The sequence below is a fragment of the Phaenicophaeus curvirostris genome, chromosome 1, assembly GCF_032191515.1.
Source record: "Phaenicophaeus curvirostris isolate KB17595 chromosome 1, BPBGC_Pcur_1.0, whole genome shotgun sequence".
Classification (NCBI taxonomy): domain Eukaryota; kingdom Metazoa; phylum Chordata; class Aves; order Cuculiformes; family Cuculidae; genus Phaenicophaeus; species Phaenicophaeus curvirostris.
The window spans coordinates 82,928,733-82,954,004 of record NC_091392.1 but is presented as its reverse complement, the minus strand read 5'-3'; the positions used below and the strand labels follow the sequence as shown (position 1 = coordinate 82,954,004).

Here is a 25,272-nt window from a genome sequence, read left to right as displayed (position 1 = left end):
ATACTGTATTGCTAAAGCAGCAGGAAAGTCTGTAGGGACCAATAAGGAGAAACAAAGAGGTAGAGGTACCTGAACAACTTGTAGAGTTTGGACATTCAACAAATATGGCTGGAGTTGTTGCCTCCTTTCTTCCTGTAGAATTTAAGGACTGAAGTAAATAATCTGATTATTTTCTGAAAAGAGTGAGGGAGTATAAAATGCCTGGAAAGTAATCACCAAGTTATTTTTTTCCTATTATATGTATATATATATATGGCCTGTTTAGTACTTGGTGGGTCATTGTTTGGCTATTGCTGTGAATTAATCTTCCTGATTATTGTGCTTGCTGTCTTCTTGCATGAGGCAACTGCACTCCCTTTCAGGAGATCTGAATTGTAGTAGGAATGCACAAGTATGAAATACTGTCATATTAGAAATGGACCTTTGGAACAGAATTAATCACTTGGACATGGCTATGTGCGTGCATGTGTGTATGTGCACATATGCTTCCATACATGTAGAAACACATACATGCCTCTAGACTTAATCCTAATTCAGATCTCTCAGACTGACTGTATATGATAGAGATTTACTTTAAAAATATGCAATGACACCATCCTATCATGGACTTCCCTGGGACTGCACTTGATAACACGTAATTTTAAGCCACTCATTTACACCAGGGGTATAGGTAAAGGAAAACATTTGTGCCATTTGCGTGAAACTAGAAATAATATAGGTCAGAAAACAATATGAGGTAATTACTATAATGTCCATATATGCCTGCATAGGTTTATGTGTATGTCTGGGCAGTCCCATACAGATACATTGCTAGTTACCAGTGCAAGAAATATGGGTCTCTTCTGCTTGGTTATCACATGACTGAGGGTCCCAAGTGTCTGACTGACATTGCCAGAGAGAGCTATGTTGCTCAGTACACTCAATGTGGTCCAGCCATGTGGGTCCAGAACCTCTGCCATATTTGAGGTCTGTTGCAATTTCCCCACCATCTCCGCAGTTCAGGTGTTTGCATACAGTTATTGCAGTAACTTGAGACATACGATTGGAGCAAATGCTCCCCCATGTCCCATTGTAGAAAACTTCTAGCCGTCCAGCACAGTCATTGCCATCCACCAGCCTCAGAGACAGGAACTCTAGAAAAGAAGACATAAAAATGGAATTAGAGTAGCCTGATTCTACTAGGAACTTGACTGTGATGAGTGAAATCCAGAATCTGTTAAAAATCCTGTTCATCACTCTGAATGAGAAAGTGCCAGAGGAAACCTCTCTAAAAGTAACAAACACTTAAAACTAAAAATCATACAGCGGGCCTCTCTGGTTAACCAGAATTCACATCAACAAGCAGAAGTGATGTCTACCCCATACAGTTTCAGGCATATTTCTTCAGTATGTTGAAGTGTAGGTGCCACATGCTCTTCTGATTTGTTGAAGTTTTGGTGTGCATTGTCTTGTTTACAGTAATTTCAGAGCCAGCTGGAATGGTTCCCATGCAGGGCACCCCTGCAGTGAGCGAAACCCTGCCAGTTGTAGCCAATACATTTCACCCCTCTGTGAAATATCTGTCTAAGAAGTGTTTGAACTTACATCCATTATAAACTCAACTCTACCTTTACCATAGTCATAAAATACGTACATTATGAAGTCTACCCTTAGCCCTAGACAATAGGTATTGATATTGTAACAATGTGCACATATAGTCAATAAAAAACTACCTGTCATTCTGGGAACCACATTATAGGAGCTAACATCATACCTATTTCAACATGCATCTATTACAAGATTCAGATTGTGTTCCTGAAAAACACATGAAAAAGAACATTGTTTATGAAGCAAGATTACTCTCTTCTATTTACTTTATGTAAAAGCACACATTTTGTTGTTCTTTTTCCAATGGCCAGCCAGTAAGTAGACTCTGCTCTTCAAACAGGAAAGGTCACTTTCGTAGGGCTTTCAACAGATGCAGGCTTCCCAGTCCAAGCACCCTCAGGGCTGGCTGGAGGAAACCACTTCTTTACAGTAATTTCAGAGGTATTTCCTCACTGCTGCCGTTATCACAATTCCATTCTTCAAACTGTTTCCTTATCACATTATCCACTGTCCAGGATTCTGTATACACAGGCCTGTTGATGCTCCTGAGTATGCTCCACTTTATCACCCAAATGAGCTCAGGTTTTCTTTAAGTAAACGATTGCATAGGTGTGCTTTTCCAGCTGCCTGGTGCTGCACCCAGTCTGCTCATTGTTAAATGGTTGCATTTTTGTAATGACTTATGTTGTCTGATTCCTGCCTAAGTGGCATTCCACAGTGCCAGCAGATATGCTTGTTTATTCCTTCTAGGGTACTACCTGCTTACTGTCTGAGTGGGAAAGCTTCTAGCCACCCTTTGATGCTCTACCACTGTAATATCTGTTAATGTTGCTGAGGAGGAAGGAGTTGGTCTATATACTCCACTTTCCAGGCATCTCCAAACATTCGTTTCTCTCACTGTGCATACTGTTTCATCATTTGTGCTGTATGTTGTGTTATTCCACAGACATCACACTGCCTAATTGCTTGCATTTTGTCTTCTCAAGAGAAGCCTAAGCAGTCTTCTTTGTCCTCAATCGGTAGCAGCATGCTCAGCAGTTTCCTAAGCTCATCTATCTAAAAACTCTTTTCTTTTACGCTCCTGTCCCAAATATCTACTGACAGGTTAAGTCAGCTTGTCATCTTGGTTGCTGTGTTTGTCTTCTTAAGTTGCATTTGAATTTGGGATGTGTGCATTATTAGCATGACATACTAAGCAAATCTTTCTTCAAGCAGCTGCTGTACTACTTTCCATACTTCTGCTTAAAATGTTTTTTCTTGCTGCTGCCAGTTATCACAATTTCATTCTTCAAGCCATTTCCTTACCACATTATTCACTATCCAGGAGCCTCTATATGTGGGTCTGTTGATGCTTGAGTATGTTCCAAAGCTAGTTTCAAGGCCTTTCAAGCTTCTTCAAGTCTCCTTCCTGATGGCAGCTTCTCCTGTAGAAGGGTTCCAAGGATTTCCACCTCCTATTTCCTCCTGTGCTTTTACAGATTCATCAGTAAACAAAATCTGTTGTTTATTTTCAGTTCTTAATCCACCATACAAGGTCTGGCACAAGAAACAGAGACTAACCCTATAGTTTGGGAACCAAGACTGGGAGGGGAAAGACAAAGAGATGGTTATAGAACATATTCTAACCTGTCATGGTAAGACAAGGTTCAGCTCAATCACTTCACTTAGTATAAGTGGACAGATGTTAAAATACAGGTGTTTTCTTACCCTCGGTCAGAAAATATAAGTGTTTGCCACCCCAGTGCTTTGGCTGTGGAGCAGTTTTTAGCTAATAACAACATTATTGTGCATGAGCACCCACCCTAATTGCCAGACCTGGATCCCTCTTCCCAAAGATCAGAGGAACCCATATTATTGTTGGTAGAAGATGTGAAAGTAAAAACAACAGCAATCCTTTCAGAAAATGCTCTGTGGAATGGCATTGAACTTCAGCAGCATCGTACGCAGCTGTGTCTCACCTCAGGAGGGAACCATTTCGAAGGTGATCATAGCTGATTTCAGATGATTCTCTTATTTTCTCTTTTATTTTTTTTTTTTGTGTTGGACCTCATATGTTAAGGATTTGACAGCCCCAAGATTCCCAAGTTGATACTTCTGTCTCAACCTTTCATTTCTCTCTCTTCTACACTGGTGTCCTAGCAATGCCATAGCCAGTGAAGAAACCTCTCCCTAGAGCAGTGACTCTTAAGAATCTCCACAGGTCTCCACTCATTTACACTCAGACTAAAGACCCACTGAGTGGTCACAGTCTGGGGAACAGCATACCCTTTCTGAAAGGCTCCTTTATTACAGTAACTAGGGCTGCCTGAAAGGACTCATTTTTAATTCATCACGAGTGCCTGTTTTCCTCCTCAAGATGTCAAGGTCCCCTTCTAGGTCAGTTAATCTAGGCTGCGCATGCTCACACAGGCATCCTGAAGCTTGCAGTTTGACCATTTCAGTGCTACTAGCTGCTAACTTCTGATCCACATCTTCCTTTTTTTTGCTGAGCACTAGTTAACAACAATTTACCAGGCAATTACTCTAACAGAGACCATCAATCGGATTCCCTAGTCCTGCTAAGGTGTCCCAGTGCCTCTTGAAGCCCTGCTGCTGTGAGCACACTGTAGGGTCTGGTGTACTCCACAGCAAAGCAACACACCAGTTGCTTGGGTTTTCACAGGCAGTGTAACCTCTTTGATTCTCCTTGGCTGATATTCTTGGACACAAAAATATCCAGGCTCCAGGCCACTAGAGTTCTTCCCAGTCACTTTGCCCACCAGTGCAGCCTGTCACACTCTCCATTTCTACTTGTTTACACATAGCTTGTACCCTTCCCCCAACCCACCTGCTCCGACAATGGGTACCATCTACACTACACCAAGACAAATTTCCAGAGTTAGAATCAAGGCTTCTTTGAAGTGTCAAAGTCACTACAATTATTCCAGTCCCAGGCATGCAAGTACTAGTGTTGCCGAAGTGTCTCCTACATTTCCTGGTTGCTGTCATGGGCAAAACAGTTTCCTCTTGGGAAATGTAACTTAATTTTATTTTTTGCACTTAACATAAACTTTGTTCTTTCTTTGAGTGGTGAGGAAAAAAACCGAAAACATTGACAATTCAGCACTTAGGGAAAAACCTTTGATCTGCTCCATTAGTCCTAAATTCCTTTGTTTTCCCTCCCCATTCCTTCAGTGAGGGTGGCTCGTTTATTTCCTGCTGCTCCTTGCTGCTTATTTATTTTTCACTGCTCCAGCACAGACGCTTCACAGGTTGCAGTCCCTTCAAGGGTTGTACCTGCTCCGGTGTGGGTCTTCCTGCAGTCCCTTCAGGAGTGTATCTGGGCTTATCCACAACCCACAGCCTCCTGAGAGACATACCTCCTCTGGCATGGAAACCACATCTCCAGCCATGTCCCTAGAAGCGTCTTTTTCCATTTGTCCTTCCTGTGTCCTCTTTCTTGCAGCTACCACTCTGTCTTTAATAAACATAAGGAGAGCCACCATATGCTACTCTGACTGGCTGATGCTTTGGTGCATTGTGGGTTCCTTTCATTGGTTTCAGAGCCAGCTGTAACTGACTGTAATGGGCACATGGCTGTCAATGACCTCCTAACACACACGGAGCACCCAGAGTCCTTGCTGTGGAAATCTTTACAGAAACTCTCCAATTTACCCCCAAATATCCCACCCCACCACACACAAAATAAGGACTTCTGTGCAAACTTTGCATCTTGGTGGGACCAAGGGGATATGCTGACCAACTGCACTTGTAATCAAGTAACCAAGAGGCTGTCCAAGTAAGTCTCCACTGTTTTCTGTTTCCTCTTCATGTAACCCTCTCCTTTTAACCCACAGGCTCAGAAAAGGATATTATGAACATACCTGAGCACAGGACTCCAGCATCCTCTTTGTGTTGGCAGTTGTGCTGGCCCCATGCCCTAGAAGAACATGCCCAGAGATCAGATTCAGCCCCAGTGCAATTCACATCATCCAGCCAGATCTGTCCTGAGCCTTCACCATAATGAGCAGAGGCAAATGCTTCGATGGCATGCCCACATCCCAGCTGTTTGCAAACAACATTAGCATCCGATAGATCCCAGTTATCATCACAGATGGTGCCCCAGACACCATGATGATAAAGCTCTACTCTCCCAGCACAGCGCTTTGTTCCATTCACCAGCCTGATTTGTCTGCTACCTGCAGGAAGAAAACCCAGCTGTCAACATGCAATAAAGCGACAATGCACAGGTCAGCATAATGGCTTTAAGTTTAAAGCACTTTTAAGGCATCATGCTTTTCTTATATTCCAGTTCTTCTGCTATGTTTGTTTGAGTGGAACTCCTGCAATGTTAAAGCTGCATAAAGGGAAAGGTCTACTCCTACATCAGGTAAAGGTTTGAATAATTCCTGTGAGATGTTGTAAACAAGGAGTGCGTAGTCATACTAAGCATATGCAGAGATCACCTTACCTTAGGAAGCCAAAGAAGCAGTTTTCTGTCTAAACTCATTTAGACACAGAGAGAGACAGTGACACTTTCTCTTACAGGTGGGTTATAAAATAGAAGAGAAGAAGCATTTCTAATTTACTTCAGAAAAACTTAAAGTATCTATAAAAATAGAAATGTCACAAAATAAAACCTATTTAATTTCCAAGTGTCAGTCAGAATACGTGGCAGTCATGGCTAAATAAGTGGCCTTATGGTGTCTGTATTCTATTATTTCTTTTTTATTCTACAAGATAACTTCTTTAAGAAATTCAGATGAAGGAAGCATTATGTAAATTACACTTGCTTCCTTAGCTGTCATTTGTCCCTCAAGGCATACAAGGTAGGTCTCACAAGCCCAGACCCGTGTCTATTTAACATCTGGTGAGACCCCAGCACAAGGTGGGCTAGAGGCAGTCCTAGGAAGCATTCAATACTTTTTGCACAGAAACTTACCTGAGCAAATCACACCAACATCTTCAGCAACTCCTTTTGGCTCTGTATGAGAATGAGAGGTCTTACAGAGCAACAGTTGAGCCTCATTTCCAGCACATTGGACACTTCTTAAGCCAACAAGACCAAGGCCTCGCTTAGACCTTGGAAGGTAATATGCTTTCTCGGCAATTCCACATTGGAGCTGTCTGCATACCACATGAGCATCCTTAATGTCCCAGTCATCATCCAGAACTCTACTCCACATACCATTGAGTGAGATCTCAACTCGCCCATCACAGCGACTCTCACCACCTGACAGTCTGAGTGGTTCAGCAACACCTGGGCTCAAAAGAGTTGGAAAAAATATAACTATTCTACATAGTAAAAATAACATGCAAGAGAGATGGAAGACAAATTTCTATGTTGGTAAAAAAATAATTCTCACCACTAGTTAAGGCAACAGCCTCTGTCAAGGCTTTGTTTGCTTTTGTGCACACGAGAGTCTGTGATGGGAAATGAGAAAGGCTTCCCTAGCTCAAACACTAGATCCTGTGAAGAGTCAGGCACATCTAAACAATGTGAACCCTTCTACTAAAGGAAGCTTCTATGCTGAAACCAAGGTTGGAGGGCTGGGGGAAAGGAAAAGAAGGAGAAGGGCAGGCTGACGTACCAGACTTGCTTGGCAGAGTGAGGTCACCAACGCTGCTTTGGTCTGAGGATGCACTACCCATAAAAGGCCACTCTTGACTTACCTGAGCAAATAACAGTTGCTGCTTCTCTGGCTGAACAGGCTGGATTGCCCAAAGTCACTTGATCACAATCCCACAGGCAGGACTCTGTCCCTGCACAGTGAAAAGCATCTCTCCACATATGCCCACTTCCGTTCACAAAACGGTCTCCTGTCTGGATTGACTTAGCATAGCCACAGTTTAGCTGATTACAGAGAACACTGGCAGCTTTCAAATTCCAGTGGATGCGGCAAAGTCTTCCCCATGTGTCTCCATGGCGGATCTCCACTATGCCAGAGCATGTAGTGCCACTCACCAGCCTGCCCCCTGGGCACCCTGTATGTAAGAGGAAGTGAGAACTGAGAAGTCAGGTCTGTAACTGCTTATGGACATGACCTGAAAATGGGAAAAAAGAATGAGTTTTTCTTAGCATTCAACAGTAAAAATGACTTCACTGGGCCACTGGAACTTCTGTACACACAATTAGACTTCAGGCCACCCTGTTTTCACAGAATCACAGAAACACGAGGTTGGAAAAGACCCACAGGATCATTGAGCCCAACCATTCATATCAACCACTAAACCGTGCCTCTCGGCACCTCATCCACCTGTCTTTTAAATACCTCCAGGGATGTTGACTCAACCACCTCCCTGGGCAGCCTGTTCCAATGTCCAATAATCCTTTTTGTGAATTTTTTTTTTTTTATGTCCAGCCTGAACCTCTCCTGGTGGAGCTTGAGGCCATTCCCTCTTGTCCTGTCCCCTGTCACTTGGGAGAAGAGGCCAGCTCCCTTCTCTCTACAACCTCCTTTCAGGTAGTTGTAGAGAGCAATGAGGTCTCCCCTCAGCCTCCTCTTCTCTGGGCTAAGCAACCCCAGCTCCCTTAGCCCCTTCACCAGCTTCGTCGCTCTTCTCTCGACACACTCAAGAGCCTCAACATCCTTCTTGTGGTGAGAGGCCCAGAACTGAACACAGGATTCAAGGAGCGGTCTCGCCAGTGCCAAGTACCTTCCTGGACCTGCTGGTCACACTGTTTCTGATACAAGCCAAGATGCCATTGGCCTTCTTGGCCACCTGAGCACACTGCTGGCTCATGTTCAGTCGGATGTCAACCAACACTCCCAGGTCCTTCTCTTCCTGGCAGGACTCCAGCCAGACTTCTCCTAGTCTGTAGCACTGCACAGGGTTGTTGTGCCCCAAGTGCAGGACCCGGCATTTGGCCTTGTTAAACCTCATGCCATTGGACTCAGCCCAGCGGTCCAGCCTGTTCAGATCCCTTTGCAGAGCCTCCCTACCCTCCCGCAGATCGACACTTCCACCCAGCTTAGTGTCATCTGCAAACTTGCTAAGGGTGCACTCGATGCCTTCATCCAGGTCATTGATAAAGACGTGGAACAGGGCTGGACCCAGCACTGAGCCCTGGGGAACCCCACTTGTCACTGGCCTCCAGCTGGATTTAACACCATTTACCACCACTCTCTGGGCCCGGCCATCCAACCAGTTCTCCACCCAGGAGAGTGTGCGCCTGTCCAGTCCAGAGGCTGACAGTTTCTCAAGCAGAATGCTGTGAGAAACTGTGTCAAAGGCTTTACTGAAGTCCAGGAAGACCACATCCACAGCCTTTCCTTTGTCTAGTAGGTGGGTCACTTTGTCGTAGAAAGGGATCAGGTTAGTTTGGCAAGACCTGCCTTTCATGAACCCGTGTTGACTGGGCCTGATCACCTGGTTTTCTTGCATGTGCTTCATGATAGCACTCAAGATGACCTGTTCCATGACTTTCCCCAGCTCTGAGGTCAGACTGACAGGCCTGTAGTTTCCTGGATCCTCCCTGCAACCCTTCTCATAGATGGGCACAACATCAGCCAGCCTCCAGTCCAGTGGAACTTCCCCAGTCTTCCAGGACGGTTGGAAGATAATGGAAAGGGGTTTGGCCATCACATCCGCCAGCTCCCTCAATACTCTTGGACAGATCCCATCCAGCCCCATAGACTTGTGAGTGTCTAGCTGGATGAGAAAGTCTCTAACCACCTCCTCTTGGATCATGGGAGCTTTGTTCTGCTCCTCTAACTCCTGGGTGTGTACACAGAGGGAACAACTTTCCTTACTATTAAAGACTGAGGCAAAGAAGGCATTAAGTACCTCAGCCTTGTCCTTATCCTTTGTCACAGTTGTTCCATTTGCATCCAATAGGGACTGAATATTCTACCTGGTCCTCCTTTTATTGTTAATATATTTATAGAAATATTTTTTTTGTTATCTTTCACTGACTTGGCCAATCTGAGCTCTAGTTGCTCATTAGCCCTCCTGATTTTCCTCTGTATAATTTCATTTCCTCCCTATAGTCCACCTAAGACACCTGTCCCTTCTTCCATAGTTCATAGACATTCATCTTCTTTTTGATGTCCCTGAAGATCTCCCTGCTCAACCAAGCTGGTTTTTTTTTCCCACTGGCTCCTTTTCCTTTTACTGAGAAGAATGACTAGAACTCAGGATCTGATCCCCTTTGCAATTTTTAAACTGAGGGCACTACGCTTCAGGGGTCTCTGTGAACCAATAGACCTTAATTGTTCTGACAAGCCTCACCTAAGGCCCCCAACTCTGCACCATCGGGCTAATGGTCTAAGGCCTCACTTGAACCTCTCTAGCTGGATCCTACAACTGATTGATTACTTTGTTGAAAGACTGACTTCTTTACTTGCATCTGTATCTCAAACATCATCTGAGTGCAGGGTTGCACATGCCTGAGGAGCTTTTCTGTATCAATGAGAGGGGAAGGTGTAGGAGGAGACACTGTCTGCCCCACTCTTCCCTGCAGATGGACTCACTGTCCTGGGTCAGCTGCCGCAGAGACCGGGAGGAGGTGCAGCAGCAGGCACTGCTCCTGTCCTTCCACCACGCCCTTGACTGCACACCCAAAGGTTTCACGGAGAGTTTATTCTGGCAAGGGTCTGTTGAACTGCCAGTGACCCTGGAGCCCCTACCCTCAATTCAAGTACCTTCCCAAAGGAGCTTCTGTGCATGCCCCAATTCAAGAACTTTCACAGCAAGACCACCCCTCACACGCTGATAGGGCATGGACTTGCCTTATAAACAGTGCCTGCCAAGAAGGCACAAAATCAGACTGAAGAAGTGCTGCTGCTTTACTGTCCTGAAGAACTGCTGCTGGAGGAGTTGCAACTGGATGGACCATGTTTTCCTGAGGAACTACTGTGCCCCACTGGAGTGGTGATAACTTTCCCTTTTCCACTGCTGCTTCTTTCTCTCTCTCTTTCTCTGATGTAATTTACTGTCCCTGCTTTTTCCTTTGCACTGTGGTGGTTAGGGACCTTGTCTGTGTTCAGTGTATCACACTGAGATCTGAACAGATTGGGATCTGTTTTGGCAACTTTGAGAACCTGCCACTCAGAGTGCACCCAAATATCCGTTTTGTGATTTTGGCTGTGACCAAAATTAACACTGCATTTTAATTTATCCTGGGAGATTTGTCAGTCTCCATCTTGCTGTGCAGATATCAAAAGAACCATTTTCACCCTCCCTTTTCAATTGTGAAGGTTGTGATGGGCCCTAAGACTACTGGTGTCAGGAGCAGGCTGTAATTTCGCCTTTTTGAATTGTCCTCTGTACAGTTGCTTTGGATTGTGGCGTGGTGTGCTAAGGATACTGCCTGTGTTGTCCTCAACCTCTGCCCCCAGTTCACCCTGTCTCGTGAAGCAGCCCTGTATTCCCTGTTCCCTGACACCAAGAGAATTTCACAGAGAGCAGCCTTGTGGTGCATGTTGCAGCCTTAACTCCTATAAATGTCTGTAGCAGCAGACAAAAGACAGAGCTTGGCTTCTCAGACACCCTCTGGATTTTGGGTCCATATTTTTCAGTTTTTCAGTTCTCCTCTTAGACTTTTTCACTGCTCACCTGAACATACCACATGAGCATCTTTTCCAGCAGGGCATTCATCATGACCTAGCACAGTCACAGGGCAGTTTCTCAGGTGTGAGCCATTCTTCTTGCAGTTGAATGTGCCGTTCCAGACAGATCCGTTTCCTTTCCCGAAGAACTGTCCATCTGGTATCAGTAGGGCAACTCCACAGTCCAGCTGCTGGCAGAGGGAATTGGCAGTGGGTAAATCCCACATGTAGTCACACAGAGTTCCCCATGTGCCTCCATGAAGAAGCTCTACTCTCCCTGAACATGTGGTACTGCCATTTGCCAGCCTGTACCCACCATAGCCTGCAGGAAAAATAAAGGAACTTAGCAGTTACATTTATTATTGTCCTGTAGCACTGAAAATTATAAAAGAGATACAGCTCTAAGAAACTAGCACTCACTATGTCTCAGGTTACTAGGAAGCATGTTAGATCAAGATGCTCATAAGCCAGCTCTGAAAAAAAAGTCCTTATTGTCCATGTTGTAGCCTGCACTATGTGACTAAAAGTCTTTTGACTCTTTAAGTTTAATCTCTCCTCTGCTCTGCTCTCTCCTCCCTGCACAATACTACTGCTACCATGCAAGATCTTTTCTTGAAAAAGCAGGTCCTTTTTGTTCCAATTCCCTTGTATTTGGATCATGTGAGAAACTCTGGGTAGGAGCTACCAGTAGCAATCTCTCTCCTAGTAGTTGGCCACCTCACATTGCTAGTAAGCAGCTACTGCAGTGTGCAATTCTCAACTTCTGTCAATGCCACAGCATAAGGCTCTGACAACAAGTCACACACATCAGCCTATTTGCAATAATCTCAGTGACCTCCGGGTACGACTATGCTGTCCTGCTGCCAGCCCCATTCAGTCCTCTTACCTTCTCACAGTGTTACTTCTTACCCTTGTCTGGTCCTTGCATCATAGTCCCTCTAATGAGACCTGCACTTCTGCTCTGAGCTATGACTCTCTGAAGGTGGAGGCAAGAGCCAAAACTTGTCAGTCACTGATACCTTAACTGAGCCATTTGGCTGCCACAGCTCATCAGCCAGTTCTCCAGTTCACCATGGCCAGTGGGACAGTGTCCCATGCAGTCTTGAAACTGCAAAATGGACACAAGCTGCAGTCTTCTCCAGGCTTGTTTTGTTACAAGGTGTTGCCAACAGCTCTGCTGCATATGCAGTTTACCCCTCTTGATTTGTGGCTTCAGGAAAAAACTTGTGTTTGTTAGGTCTACACTTCTGCTGTTAGTAGCAGTAAGTTAGCTGGTTTTAGAGCCCCCAGCAGCCATGGCTATATGGAGTTCTTAAATAATATTATCTGGTAGTTACATCCAGGTCTTTTTAGATATAAGTCCAATCTGTAGCTGGTGCCTCCTTTACCCGATGGTGGTATGGTACCTCTCCCAGTTTTATAATTAACTTATGTGACAGGGATTAACATAGACACTGACATCACAGAAAATAAATTAATTTCTCCATGATCCTGCTGCTCTGGCCAGCTCTCTTTTTATGTATATGAGAAAGGCAGAAAGAATTTTCAGCACTATTGACTATATACCTCTAGAAGCACAATTACAGCCCTTTTGAGATCTGCATCCCTGGTGCAAAAATGAAATGATTAGAACAGTCTGTGTTGAATGTAGACTGTCAGTAGAGTGAATTAGAGATTGTTGGGCATTTCTTTATTACTTCCTGGCCTTCCCTGGATGACTTAAGGCATGATAGGGGAAGCACCCAAGAGCCCCGAGAACCACATAAGTATGCAGAGGCTCTGACCTATGGGTTGACAGAAAAAGAACGTATAGGACACATGTAAATTACATCCACCAGTACAAAGTCTCACCTGAACATACAACAGTGGCACCATGAGAGCATGTCTTACTATGATGCTGCTTCCTGGGACAGTGTGCAAGGTGAGTCTCGTTCCCTACACAGTGAAACTCTTCTTGCCAGATCGGTTCATGTCTGTCTCCAAAGTGGGTTCCTCTCAAGACATCCACAGCCTGGCCACACTGTAACTCACTGCATAGAACAGAGGCAGTTTTGAAATCAATGTGTGAAGAGCAGACTGCAGCCCAAGTTTTTTCTTGCTTTACTTCCAGGCGTCCTGAACAGGCAGTGTCCCCTCCAGTCAAACGCAGCTCAGAGAAACCTGGAAAGAAACCCCAGGAAATCCATTATTAATGGTTGGTTGTACTGACCTAATTTAATAACTCATACCTTCATGGGCAAGACACGTATCACTTCTCTGAGGACCACTGAAACTTTAAAATAACCATTGTGGCTATTCCTGTATGACACTCACAAGAGAGAAAATGTCGTGTGGCTATTCTTATTTCTTAGTATATGAAAATACTAGATCCTTGCGAAGCTACAGAAGGAGGGAAGTTTTGAACATTTGCCAAAGGCTTAAGAAATAGAGATCCCCAAATAAATAGATAAATGAATAGCCATTTAATGCTGTGTGTCCTGGAGAGACTTCATTATTTGAATGAATAGGAAGCTGAAGTGCCCCAGAAAGAGGAAACAGGAAATGTTGCACCCATCTTCAGCAAAGGCTGAAGAAACAGTCTGGAGATCTACAAGTTGGTCAGCCTCACTTTGACACCTGGTAAAAACATGGAATGAGCTCTCCTGGAACATGCTTTTGGCCACAACAAGGTGAATGGGAAGAGTCAACATTGGTTTACCATGGGTAAATAATGCCTGTGTGACCTTATTCCTTTCTCTGATAAAAGTTACTGTATTTGTGGATGAGGGGAGATCAGCACATGTCATTTATCTCAGATTCAGCTTTTGACACTGTTTTGCACAATATTCTTTTGTCCAAACTAGGATGTTACAGCTTGGGTGGGTGGACAAATACATGGTTAAAAAGCTGGTTGGATGGTCACACTCAGAAAGTAGGGGTTAGTGGGCTGCACTCTGCCTGGAGGCTGGCCACAAGTGGAATACTGCTTGCTGAGTCTTTCCTGGGACTTATTCTGTTCAGTATCTTTATCAACAACTTGGAGATTGTGATGCAGTGCACTCTTATCAGGTTGGGGGTGAGACAACTCCGAAGGCAGAGCTGCCATTCAGAGGGATGTAGACTGGCTGGATTAATGGGCTGACTGGAACCTTATAAAAATTTAAAATGACAAGTGTAAATTCCTGAAGGGACTTCCCTGAGGGAAAACCCTCTTGCTATGGTACTTTATCCAAAGAGCAAAACGAAGCATGTCTTGCACGGGAAGGCAGCCAAACAGAAATTAGATTTGTTTGCTGTAGCATTTTTCTGTTACACAAGGTTGGATGACTTCTTACCTGAGCAGATCACTCCAATATCAAAGTAATGAGGGCAGGTAAAAGCACCCCATCCTGGATGTGAGCAGTTCCAGAGAGCAGATTCATCACCACGGCAATCAACTCGATACAGCCATGTTGGTCCAGATCCTTCTCCAAAAGGAGCTCGATTAAGGGCCTGAACAGCAGATCCACACTGTAGTTGCTTACAAACAACCTCAGCATCTTCTATGGTCCAGTCACCATCACACACAGTTCCCCACTTTTCCTCATGTTTTACTTCCACTCTTCCAGAACAGAGGCCAGTTCCATTCGACAGCCTTAATTCATCAGCACCTTCATACACAGAGACAGAGAAAGGTTATGGAATGGACAGTGCCTAATCATGATTATCTGTTGCAGGTGGTTAATGATATTATTGTTATTATTTATTTACTTTTAAATCAGACTTTTTTGGCTCACCTTTCTAAAAAGTTCATCTTAAAGATTTTTTTTTTGCAGGGAGTTACGTCTGTATTTACAAGTCTGAGATAACCCCACTGCTAAGACATAAATTATTTCTAATGACAGGTAAATTTTCTCGTCGCTGACCTGTGAGGTCTTGGAAATGCTGAGTAATGTCCCTGCTGTGTGACTCATAAAGGCTTCACCAGAAACTTCTCCTTTCTCTTTGTTGTTCTGCTGTGATGATATACAGCTGAAAATGTTCTCTGGACACCAGTTTCTTCATTCCTGTGTTTGGTATGGTGTGAAGAAGCAATTTCCCCTGTCTGCCTCAACTTATTACTCTCAGACAAAGTACTACTTTCAACTGAGTGTCTCACTACTCTTTACTCTTTCTTTCTTGTTCTAGCCATGGGGTCACCTAGTCAGGGGTACCTGGTGAGAGAAGACAATTACTCATGAGGGGTGGCAAGCTATCTCAAGACTAGCAGCATAAGCAGAAGACAGACAGATAGGTCTTCATGCTGTTCCTCATGCCCCACCATATCTTGGGGTGGGGCTGCTGCCTGAAGAACCCTCTTTCCCTGCTCTGCTCCCAGGTTTGCCTCTTTCCTTTCATACAGATATACATTTCCCGGTTCTTTTATCCGTGGCCCCACAAAATTGCATTACATTCATCACAGACCCCTTGATAAAAACCCTGGCAGAAAAGGGAAGATGCACACATTGGTTTCTTGCTTTACAGTGTTTGCTACTACAGATGCTTCAAATATTGTACAGTAGCTTAGCACATGAATTAAAAGCCTAGAGAAGCTTTGTTACCTCTTTGTTGCAGCTTTGTTAAAGCTTTGTTAAATCCAAATGCAGGGATGATTGTTGGACACAGAAGCTGTTCTTAGGAAGCCAGGCTACACAAAGGCCTGCTAGGACCCAAGAAACACAAGGGAACAGGTCTGAGTCTGCGTCTTACACAGACACAGTAAACACTGGAAAAACTGAAGTGTGTAGCCTGTCAGAAGAGATGCTGAGCAAAAAGGACCATGAATGCTGCAGAGCCTCTGGTGATAAAACTGCAGAGAGCTTTGATAACCAGCTAGACTCCAGCCTGAGAAAATTCAACATCAGTGGCAAACCCAAGAAGGCATAGAAACAATAACAGTGATCACGAGGAGCTGGGAAGGAGAAGAACAGCTGTGGAAATTTTTATGAAGGACTTGCAGGACTGTTGTTGACATTTCACTAAGGTATAAAGATGAGGTTGCAACAATAAACTTGGTCTCAGCTTGAAATGAAAGCAGAGTCTGTGTCTGTTTAATATGCCACAAATGGCGCCCGTATAGGGTCTGAACAGAGGCTGAGTTAAGAGTACGGTCCATTGGCATACAATCGGCAGAACATTTGGAGGGGCTGAGATGAAGCCCAGAGTGCGTCCCATAGACACCTGCCTGCTGGACGGAAGGTGAGCTGCCAATAAGGGGATGGGGAACACTATAACCCAGGAAAAGAAAGATGTAATAGAATTATTTAAATGTATTTTAAAGAAACAAAACTGAATGCTAGATATTAATGATCTTAAAGTGCTTTTGACATGGGCTTGGGATCATGAGCCGTCTTTTGATGTTTGCTTGGCATTCGAGCAAGAAACCTGGAATAAGATTGGAGTTCAACTATGGGATAAAGCGACTAGGTCAGATAACACATCTACTAAGTTGCTCGGTCCCTGATGGAAAGTTTTTGAAGCGCTAAAGGCGTATGTCAGCTCTAAGAAGCACAGTGATAATTCCAAGCCTAGTGCAGGATCGTCAACAACTGCACTAACCACCCCCCCCACTTCTCCTTCCTTTCTAAGTAGCCTAAGATGTAATGGCATGTAAAGGAAAAAAGTGGAATTGTTCAGGGACCATCTTAAGGTTTTTTTCCCAGTTAGGAGTTTTGGAACATCTTTACATAAAAAGATTCTTTATTTGCAGAAAGATTCATATTTGCTTGAATAAAAAGCATCCACAGAATCACAGAATCATAGAACATGTTGAGTTAATATACTGGATTGACACAGACAATGTTTTTTGTAGATATTTGTGAACAGAAATGTTGAAAAAAGACCCCAAACACAAATCTTGTGCCAAATTCCTTCAAAACTAGCCACTGTTGTAATTAAACCACAATTTGGGTGACATTCATTTGTTAGGTTATGATAGAAAGCTTGTCTCCACGTGCATAGGAGATTAGAGGAAAAATGGCAGGTGGGGGAACCCAAATAAACCAACCAGTCGGGGTCCTGCCCTGATCCATTTTAAGGCTCTTCCAGCAGAGCAATCCACCCTGTTGTCCTGATATGAAACTCATCGGATGAATCAACATGAGGGCTTTTCACACCACCTTAGAGACTGGGAGGCTACTGCCCGGAGAGTATGGGAGACTGTCTAGTATGCAAGAGAAAAGCATCTTGGAATTGCACAAGGATTATTATGGGATGTTTAGGACAGGGATTAAAGGTGGGGAAAGGGAGGGATCAAGGATGTTTGGGTAGGAGCAAGGGTGGGAAAATAGCAGGGTCAGTAGATAAAAGGAGCAGAGACAATGGGCACAAACTGAAACACAGGAGTTTCTGTGCTGTTCTGAGTTGAGGTGCTAAGGGGCATGGTTTAGTGTTTGATAGGAATAGTTGGACTCGATGATCCAGTGGGTCTCTTCCAACCTGGTTATTCTATGATTCTATGATTCTATCTGAACATCAGAACATCATTTACCATGAGGATAACTTAACACTGTGGCAGGTTACCATGGGAAGTTGAGGAGTTGACTTCCTTGGAGATATTCAAAAGCCATCTGGAAATGGTCCTGAAAACTGGATTGAGGCAGTCCTACTTAAGCAGTGGGACTGGAGCAGATGACCTCCAGAGATCCCTTCCAACCTCAACCACACTGTGATTCTGTGAAAAGCAGCCAGTGTACGTAAGCAGGCTGCTGGTCATAAGACTTGCTCTCCAGCCCCCTCACCAGCTTTGTTGCTCTTCTCTGGACTCGCTCCAGAGCCTCAACATCCTTCTTGTGGTGAGGGACCCAGAACTGAACACAGGATTCAAGGAGCGGTCTCACCAGTGCCGAGTACAGAGGGAGAATAACCTCCCTGGACCTGCTGGTCACGCCGTTTCTGATACAAGCCAAGATGCCATTGGCCTTTTTGGCCACCTGGGCACACTTCTGGCTCATGTTCAGTCGCTGTCAACCAACACCCCCAGGTCCTTCTCCTCCAGGCAGCTTTCAAGCCACTCTTCTCCTAGTCTGTAGCACTGCATAGGGTCGTTGTGCCCCAAGTGCAGGACCCAGCATTTGGCCTTGCTAAACTTCATGAGGTTAAACTTCATGAGGTAATGTTCAAATTCATCTGTTTCTCAAACCTCTCAAAGTCTGCCTGTCCGGCTTCCATTCCCTCATGTTTATCAACTGCCTCACTCTGCTTTGTGTCATCTAAACTTGCTGAGGGTGTGTTTAATCCCACTATCTGTTTCATTGATAAGAATATTGAACAGTACCTGCTGCATTACAGACCCCTGAGGGAAATGACTTGTTAGTGATCTCTGTTTGGACAATGAGCTGTTGATTGCAACTTTTGGGTTGTGACCATATAGCCAGCCCCTTATCCATTGAATAATCCATCCATCAAACCCATATATCTCCAATTTAATGACAAGAATGTTGTGTGGAACATTGTGAAAGGCCTTACAGAAATTAAGATACATAAGATCACTTGCTCATGTTAAGGCCATTAGTGCTACTTGTGTTTGTGTCACTGTTGCATGTTTCTGTCCTTGTGACTAGCCATGTACAGGTATATATGAGTGGGTGTGTGCATATCTGTCTGTCAGTTTATGTGTGTTAAATACATGGGTGCCTATTGGGACTACAAGTTCGCCTTGCTACTAGTTGGACCTCAGGAAGTAGAGCTATAAGTACCTTTTCTCTTATTATGCTACCAGTTTCAGCCACTCCTACACAAGAAAGGTTTATAAGAAGGATTTTATCAAGAAGTAATCAGACATGTAAGCAGTGATAATATAAGAAAGATACACGTCTTAAACCTTCAGATACAGGTCAACCTGAAAAGAAGACTGGTATGTCATTATTTAATGCTCAATTGAATTACACATAGAATATTGACATATTTGAAAGGGAATTTATGTTTCAGAGGAAAGGAAGCTCTGCATCTTTTGTGGTGGAACTAAGAAGAAAATTTAAGTCTGCCACTTGACAACTAAGTTGTTCTGTACTTGTTATGTTTACCTGTTGGCTCATGTGCCCCTTGGAACCAAATTGTTGGATATGAGGTTTAGGCTTCTCCAGGAGAAGCCTTAAAAGGAGAAAACAGAAAACAAAATGCTATGCGGGCATTACTGAATGTTACGACCCAAATAAGGTAAATTAGGGGGTTTTAACACTGAATTATGTGAACTGAAAGCCACTGATGTTTAGAGCATGAAAAAGGAGATGACAAAATGGATGGAAAGTCAAATGGTAGAAAACCACATGCAGGACCTTGGTATTTCCGGGTTAAAGACAAACTATAAGCTATGTACACACATGAATCTGAAAGGGCTTGGCCACCGCATCTGAGATTTGTCTTCAGTTCGATCGGATTTGAATTTCAGTTTGTACTGGAACAGGTACATCCCTGAAGGATGTTGGAAACTTCTTTTAGCGCCTGGAGCATCATTCAGATTGACCAAATTGCTAGAGAAGGTTTACAAGACAGTCATGTAAGAAGCCTAGTAACTTTGGTCCCAAATAAGTACTGGTTCAAAACCAAACACATAATGGAAAATTAAAGCAAACGTCTATAGGACAGTTTGATCCAGTTGTCAGCACCCTGAGTGCACTAATAATCCTTAATGTCCTTAATATTTCCTACCTGGGGCATCCACCCAGACACTCTGCCAAGGGGCCCAGGCCTAGACCTTCTGTCTGTACCTGAGCTACAGCCTAGGTACATCTATGTTCAACTCAGTGACATCTGTGCCTTGCCATGGGCCCTATTAATCTGCACTGTGAGCCACAGACTGACTTGTCAGCTTGACCTTGGACCTGCCTCATCACCATGAAGCCACCTGATGATCTGAGGCAAGTTGGCAACAGAAGTTGAACTCAACAACCGCTCCTATGTCTGCCCTGCTTGTCTCTCTTGCGTACTGTGGGGCTGAACCATGGCTGATGAGACCCCCCACCCTGCCAAACTGTATTATTGCACCTGGAGCAGCTGGTCCTTGCTGTACCCTCATGACAACTCTACAGCTCATGACTCCGGAGTCACCTCTCCAAAGGTGACAATTAGCTGACAGCCACAATTCTTAGTAACACTCCATAAGAAGCAAGAAAGGTATCAGAACTTGACTAGGTACCACTAGAAACTTGCAGTAGTGATTAGGAACTAGCACCGAACAGTGATCTGAGCAGAAAACAGTGTGGCTATGCACACCTTGCAAATAAACCAAAAAGACACCTCTCAGAGATCATTTCCTATCAATAGTGGTGTTTGATAAGGGACAAAAGATAATTAATTTGTACTAATAGCCTTGGGTTTTCCAGTAGGAGTTTTCAAAACAGTTTGGTGAGGAAAATAATATTTTTCCTCTTTCCCTAAAAAAAAAGAGAGATACTCCCACATATCACACTGGTTGCTGTCATTTGAGATTGTGAAACATGAATATACCATTTTTCTTTGCATTTGAAAACAAATCTAATTCCTCTGTCGTGTCAGTCTTAGCCCATGAACTGATGCTAATGCAGTCATTTCTTTCAGTACCTAGTCATTGTTTCATTTCTCATTCCAAAGTAAACTGCTAGCAATAGTCAACTAAAAGGCAATTTTGTCTTCATCTCCATGTGATTCGTAGCCTCATTCTTGCCTGCTTCATCAGACACAGGCAATACATCTTTGAGACTTGATACCATCTTTATACACAGGCAATGGTTTTTTTGCCAACACTGCTGAACTTCCTAACAATCTCCTGCTTATCATTTAGATTTGGAAGCACAAAAGTACTTAAGGGACATTATTCAAGTGACTAATAAAACCTATTTTTTTCTGCAAACCACGCTCTCCCCACAAATTTCTTGAGTAAGAAAATCTCTCGCATATATAGCACAAGCCTCTGATAACTACAAAATCCCTTTGTACTTGCAACATGTTGTCGCAGGTGTAGTATAATCTTTCTGTAACAAGTCTTTTAAGACTCTTCTGAAAGATGTTCTGGAGAACAATCCATAGTTTATTTGAAGAACATAGTCCAAAGAAGAGTTGTATCAGCTAAAAATATATATATATATACTTCAAAGAGAAATTCTAAGAAAAGTTAAATTTATAACACATTGTTTAAGGAACCAGATAAGCTATTTCAATTAGTCATATCCAGGAGTAAAACAAACAGCTCCTCATTTGACTGATTCATCTCTCTGCTCTTGAATATTTAAATAATCCAACACTGATGTTTTCAACATTTGCGACAACATACAAGGCTGGATTCGGAGGCAGAAATAAAGCAATCAACACATTTAAATATTCCCTAATCCAAATTACGATTTGCTGTAATCAATCATATATGATTTTTTTATGATACCTACAGACAGCCTTTTCCTCACACCCCATAGCATGCACCACAGGTGCCTTTATTGAATTCAGTGGTACTAAATGCTTGGATAAGGTGGCATCAGGATATGGCTTGCTCCGGCTGAAAAGCCTCATAGGCCAGGGATCATAGAATCATAGATTCACCAGGTTGGAAAAGAACTCTTGAATCATCGAGTACAACCATTCCTATCTGCCACTACATCATGTCGCTGAGCATCTTGTCTATCCACCTTTTAAATACCTCCAGGGAAGGTGACCCAACCACCTCCCTGGGCAGCCTGTTCTGTTGCCCAATGACCCTTTCTGTGAATTTCTTTTTCTGATATCCACTCTGAACCTCCCCTGGTGCAGCTTGAGGTCATTCCCCCTTTCCCTATCACCTGTCACGTGGGAGAAAAGACCAGCACTCTCCTCTCTACAACCTCCTTTCAGGTAGTTGTTGACAGCAATAAGATCTCCTATCAGCCTCCTCTTCTTAAGGTTAAACAACATAAGCACCCTCGGCTGCTTCTTGTAAGACTTGTTCTCCAGCCCCTTCACCAGCTTTGTTGCTCTTCTCTGGACTCACTCCAGAGCCTCAACATCCTTCTTGTGGCGAGGGACCCAGAACTGAACACAGGATTCGAGGAGCGGTCTCACCAGTGCCAAGTACAGAGGGAGAATAACCTCCCTGGACCTACTGGTCACGCTGTTTCTGATCCAAGCCAAGATGCCATTGGCCTTCTTGGCCACCTGGGCACACTGCTGGCTTATGTTTAGACCACTGTCAACCAACACCCCCAGGTCCTTCTCCTCTAGGCAGCTTTCAAGCCACTCTTCACCTAGCCTGTAGCACTGCACAGGGTTGTTGTGCCCCAACTGCAGGACCTGGCACTTGGCCTTGTTAAACCTCATGCCATTGGTCTCAGCCCAGCGGTCCAGCCTGTTCAGATCCCATTGCAGAGCCTCCCTGCCCTCCAGCAGATTGACACTTCCACCCAGCTTAGTGTCATCTGCAGACTTGCTAAGGGTGCACTCAATGCCTTCATCCAAGTCATTGATAAAGATATTGAACAGGCCTGACCCAGCACTGAGCCCTGGAGAACCCCACTTGTGACTGGCCTCCAGCTGGAAGTAATGCCATTTACCACCACTCTCTGGGCCCGGCCACCCAACCAGTTTTCCACCCAGGAGAGTGTTCGTCTGTCCAGGGCCAGAGGCTGACAGTTGCTTAAGCAGAATGCTGTGAGAAACTGTGTCAAAGGCTTTACCGAAGTCCAAGAAGACTATGAGAATGAGGATGAGAATGAGCTGTGCATCCCTGTACACAGATCCCAAGCAGAGTTTTTCAGCACGTGTGCTGCCTTGGTAGCAGATTGCCTGTTTACTCCCTGCTGACCGTGCCTCCTGCACTGACTGTGCTGCACCCTTCCTGGGGAACAGCAGGGGGCTGTGGCAGCATGGGGAGGACAAGCACCACCAGAGCAGAGATGTGGGTTGTATGTGCCGATGACAGTGTCAAGGTAAAACAACTTTTGTCTGCATCTGCCAGTCATCCTCTTGAACTGTGACTGCATCCACACAACTGGTGAGAACCTTTAAGACTAGGGCCATGATACATCAGAGTATCAGCCTTGAAGTCTTGTTCCCACCATATGGAGATGCAACCGCCAACTTGATGCCACAGTGCCACCTCTGTGTGTACAAAGGTGAGAATTCTAAAATCTGTCTCTTACCATCAGCTTCAAACACGTACACATAGCTCTAGAAGAGTAGAGAGATGAATGGATTCAGATACACAGGAACAACTGAGGATATACAGGAACAGCCCCACAAGACACGTGGAACACAGTAACATCATTTTAACTGGTGCTGAATTAAGACTTAGAGTTATTAATTCTGTCTACACAGAGTTCACCGGGGCAGGGCAAGACAGTAGTAAGAATACTCAGCTGGTTGCCATTATGGCTTGGCTGTTTACTAAACTTGGACCTAAACTCCAATGCAAATGGCTGGTCACTGATGCCCAGGTGAAATAAAAAACTATTACAAATGTCTTACCCTTTTTTCTCTCAGGATCGCCAAGGAGACTGAATCGAAACCAAAATTTATTTAAACAGATTCTCAATACTTTAGAAGTTGATGGAATAACAACCTCTTTATATTGAATTTGCATTCTTTTCCTACCTCACTGCTTTATGCAAAACAAAGTACGTATTGTACTTACCCTGGGAGACTTGAATGGAGAGGAGAAGCAGCCACAACATAGGAGTAGAAAGATGTCTTTTTGTTGCCATTCTGATTGCAGAGATATGAAATTTCACTCTGCTAGGCACTGCCTAGACCAAACTCTGCATGGGCTTCTCTGTGTCTCACAAATGACTACAAAGGAGGAAATATGTTGATTCACATACTAGCACAAACTATGTGAAGGAACCAATAGAAATATTGTTCACCTTTTTAGACATTATCAACAGGTTAATCTCCAACCCGAAAAAACCAAAGCCTCCAATAAAATTTTAAAATTGTGCCTATGACCTTATATGAAGGACGATGGCGCTTCTGATGTCATCATCGATATTGTCTTGTTTCCTATAGGACCAACATCGGTGGTACAGGGAGAGCAGGATGCAAGATAGTTACTCCTGAAAAAGGAATGTGAAAATGCAGAACATTAGTCATTTTGTGAATCACTTGGGAAGAGAGAAAAGCAAAAAAAAAAAACACCTACGTTTGTAGGTCTTCCATCTCCTCAGGAGAAATTGTATTCTCACTATAAAATCAACAGAAGAGGTGTATATCACTAGCAGTAGTTCTGTGAGTCAAAAATGACACCCGCTCTGTCTTTGAGGCAAACACTGCTCAGGGTTTCCTTATTCAGTCAAAACTTGGACAGAAGTTCTTGAAAGACCATCCTCTTTAGAATGTCAGTTACAAGACTTCTTGTTACCTCGGCTGAGTTTCTTTATGTTGCAGGTTCTGTGTGACCATTGCCGGTAGTTCTGCCCACTCTCTGATTCACTCAAGAATGATGAATTTAGGGAAATAAAAGCTGCTGTTCATCAAGCTGTGGCTACTTGACTTTTTCTTGGTAACTGAAGCAAGTTGCAGAGAGCTGTCTGTTTACACCAGTCTAAACACACAATTCTCTTTATGACATTACACACATGCTCTTTTTGCCCGACGGCATCTAGCTGGTGTTTATCCAGAATCCCAAATTCAGCGACAATCATGCTGTTAGGCCTTAGTACACCAACAAGCTCTGCAACCTCTTCCCCTTCTCACTGGACTTCGTGAGCCTGTTTAAGGTCTGTATAACCTTGCAGCAATGTAACCTTGGGTCAGACTGCTGTGGAAAGTGCTGCATGAGAAAGAGAAGAGAGAAGTCTGGCTTATTGTTGCTCAAGAGCTGTTCAGGTGCTCAGATGTTTGCCTGTGGTCTCTACTAGAGCTATATGGCAGCCAAGCTTTGGTCTGGCCATGAACTTTGTGGATACTGACTCTGACTTGCTGACTTGACTTTGTGAATGATACTGGATCTACCACCTTACTATGGTCTGGTCTGGATTGCCTGGACTGCTGACTTAACCTGGTTGCAGGATCTAGTCTATTCTTGTTCAGGTACTGTACCCCTTAGTGAGACTCCTGCCTCCTGCTTGGCCTGCTGTCAACTTCAGTTCCTGACTGACCTTCTTTTGCAGAGCAGCCTACTTCTACTTCCTGATACAGACCTCTGAAATACAAAAAGTCACTGCCACTTCATTGGAAATCTGGTCAGGGTGAGGTAAAAAACCACTACAGATGTTTTAATGAG

General features: G+C 44.0%; 1 protein-coding gene across 3 annotated transcripts in view; it reads right to left on the bottom strand.

Moving 5' to 3' along the window:
- Positions 1-24,656, bottom strand: part of LOC138724967 (antigen WC1.1-like) — a 36,194-nt gene extending 11,538 nt beyond the window's left edge. For 2 of the 3 annotated variants that reach the window (XM_069865413.1, XM_069865420.1), the window contains exons 1-9: positions 23,686-23,779; positions 14,432-14,746; positions 12,969-13,277; positions 11,125-11,439; positions 7,240-7,551; positions 6,509-6,826; positions 5,451-5,765; positions 819-1,133; positions 70-132 (exon numbers count right to left, since the gene is read on the bottom strand). In XM_069865413.1, the coding sequence (XP_069721514.1) occupies positions 70-132; positions 819-1,133; positions 5,451-5,765; positions 6,509-6,826; positions 7,240-7,551; positions 11,125-11,439; positions 12,969-13,277; positions 14,432-14,746; positions 23,686-23,755 (2,332 nt within the window). In that variant the 5' untranslated portion in view covers positions 23,756-23,779. Of the gene's footprint in view, positions 1-69; positions 133-818; positions 1,134-5,450; positions 5,766-6,508; positions 6,827-7,239; positions 7,552-11,124; positions 11,440-12,968; positions 13,278-14,431; positions 14,747-23,685; positions 23,780-23,996 lie in introns of those variants that run through there. The other variant, XM_069865418.1, reaches the window with a different exon arrangement.
- Positions 24,657-25,272: the final 616 nt, after the last annotated feature.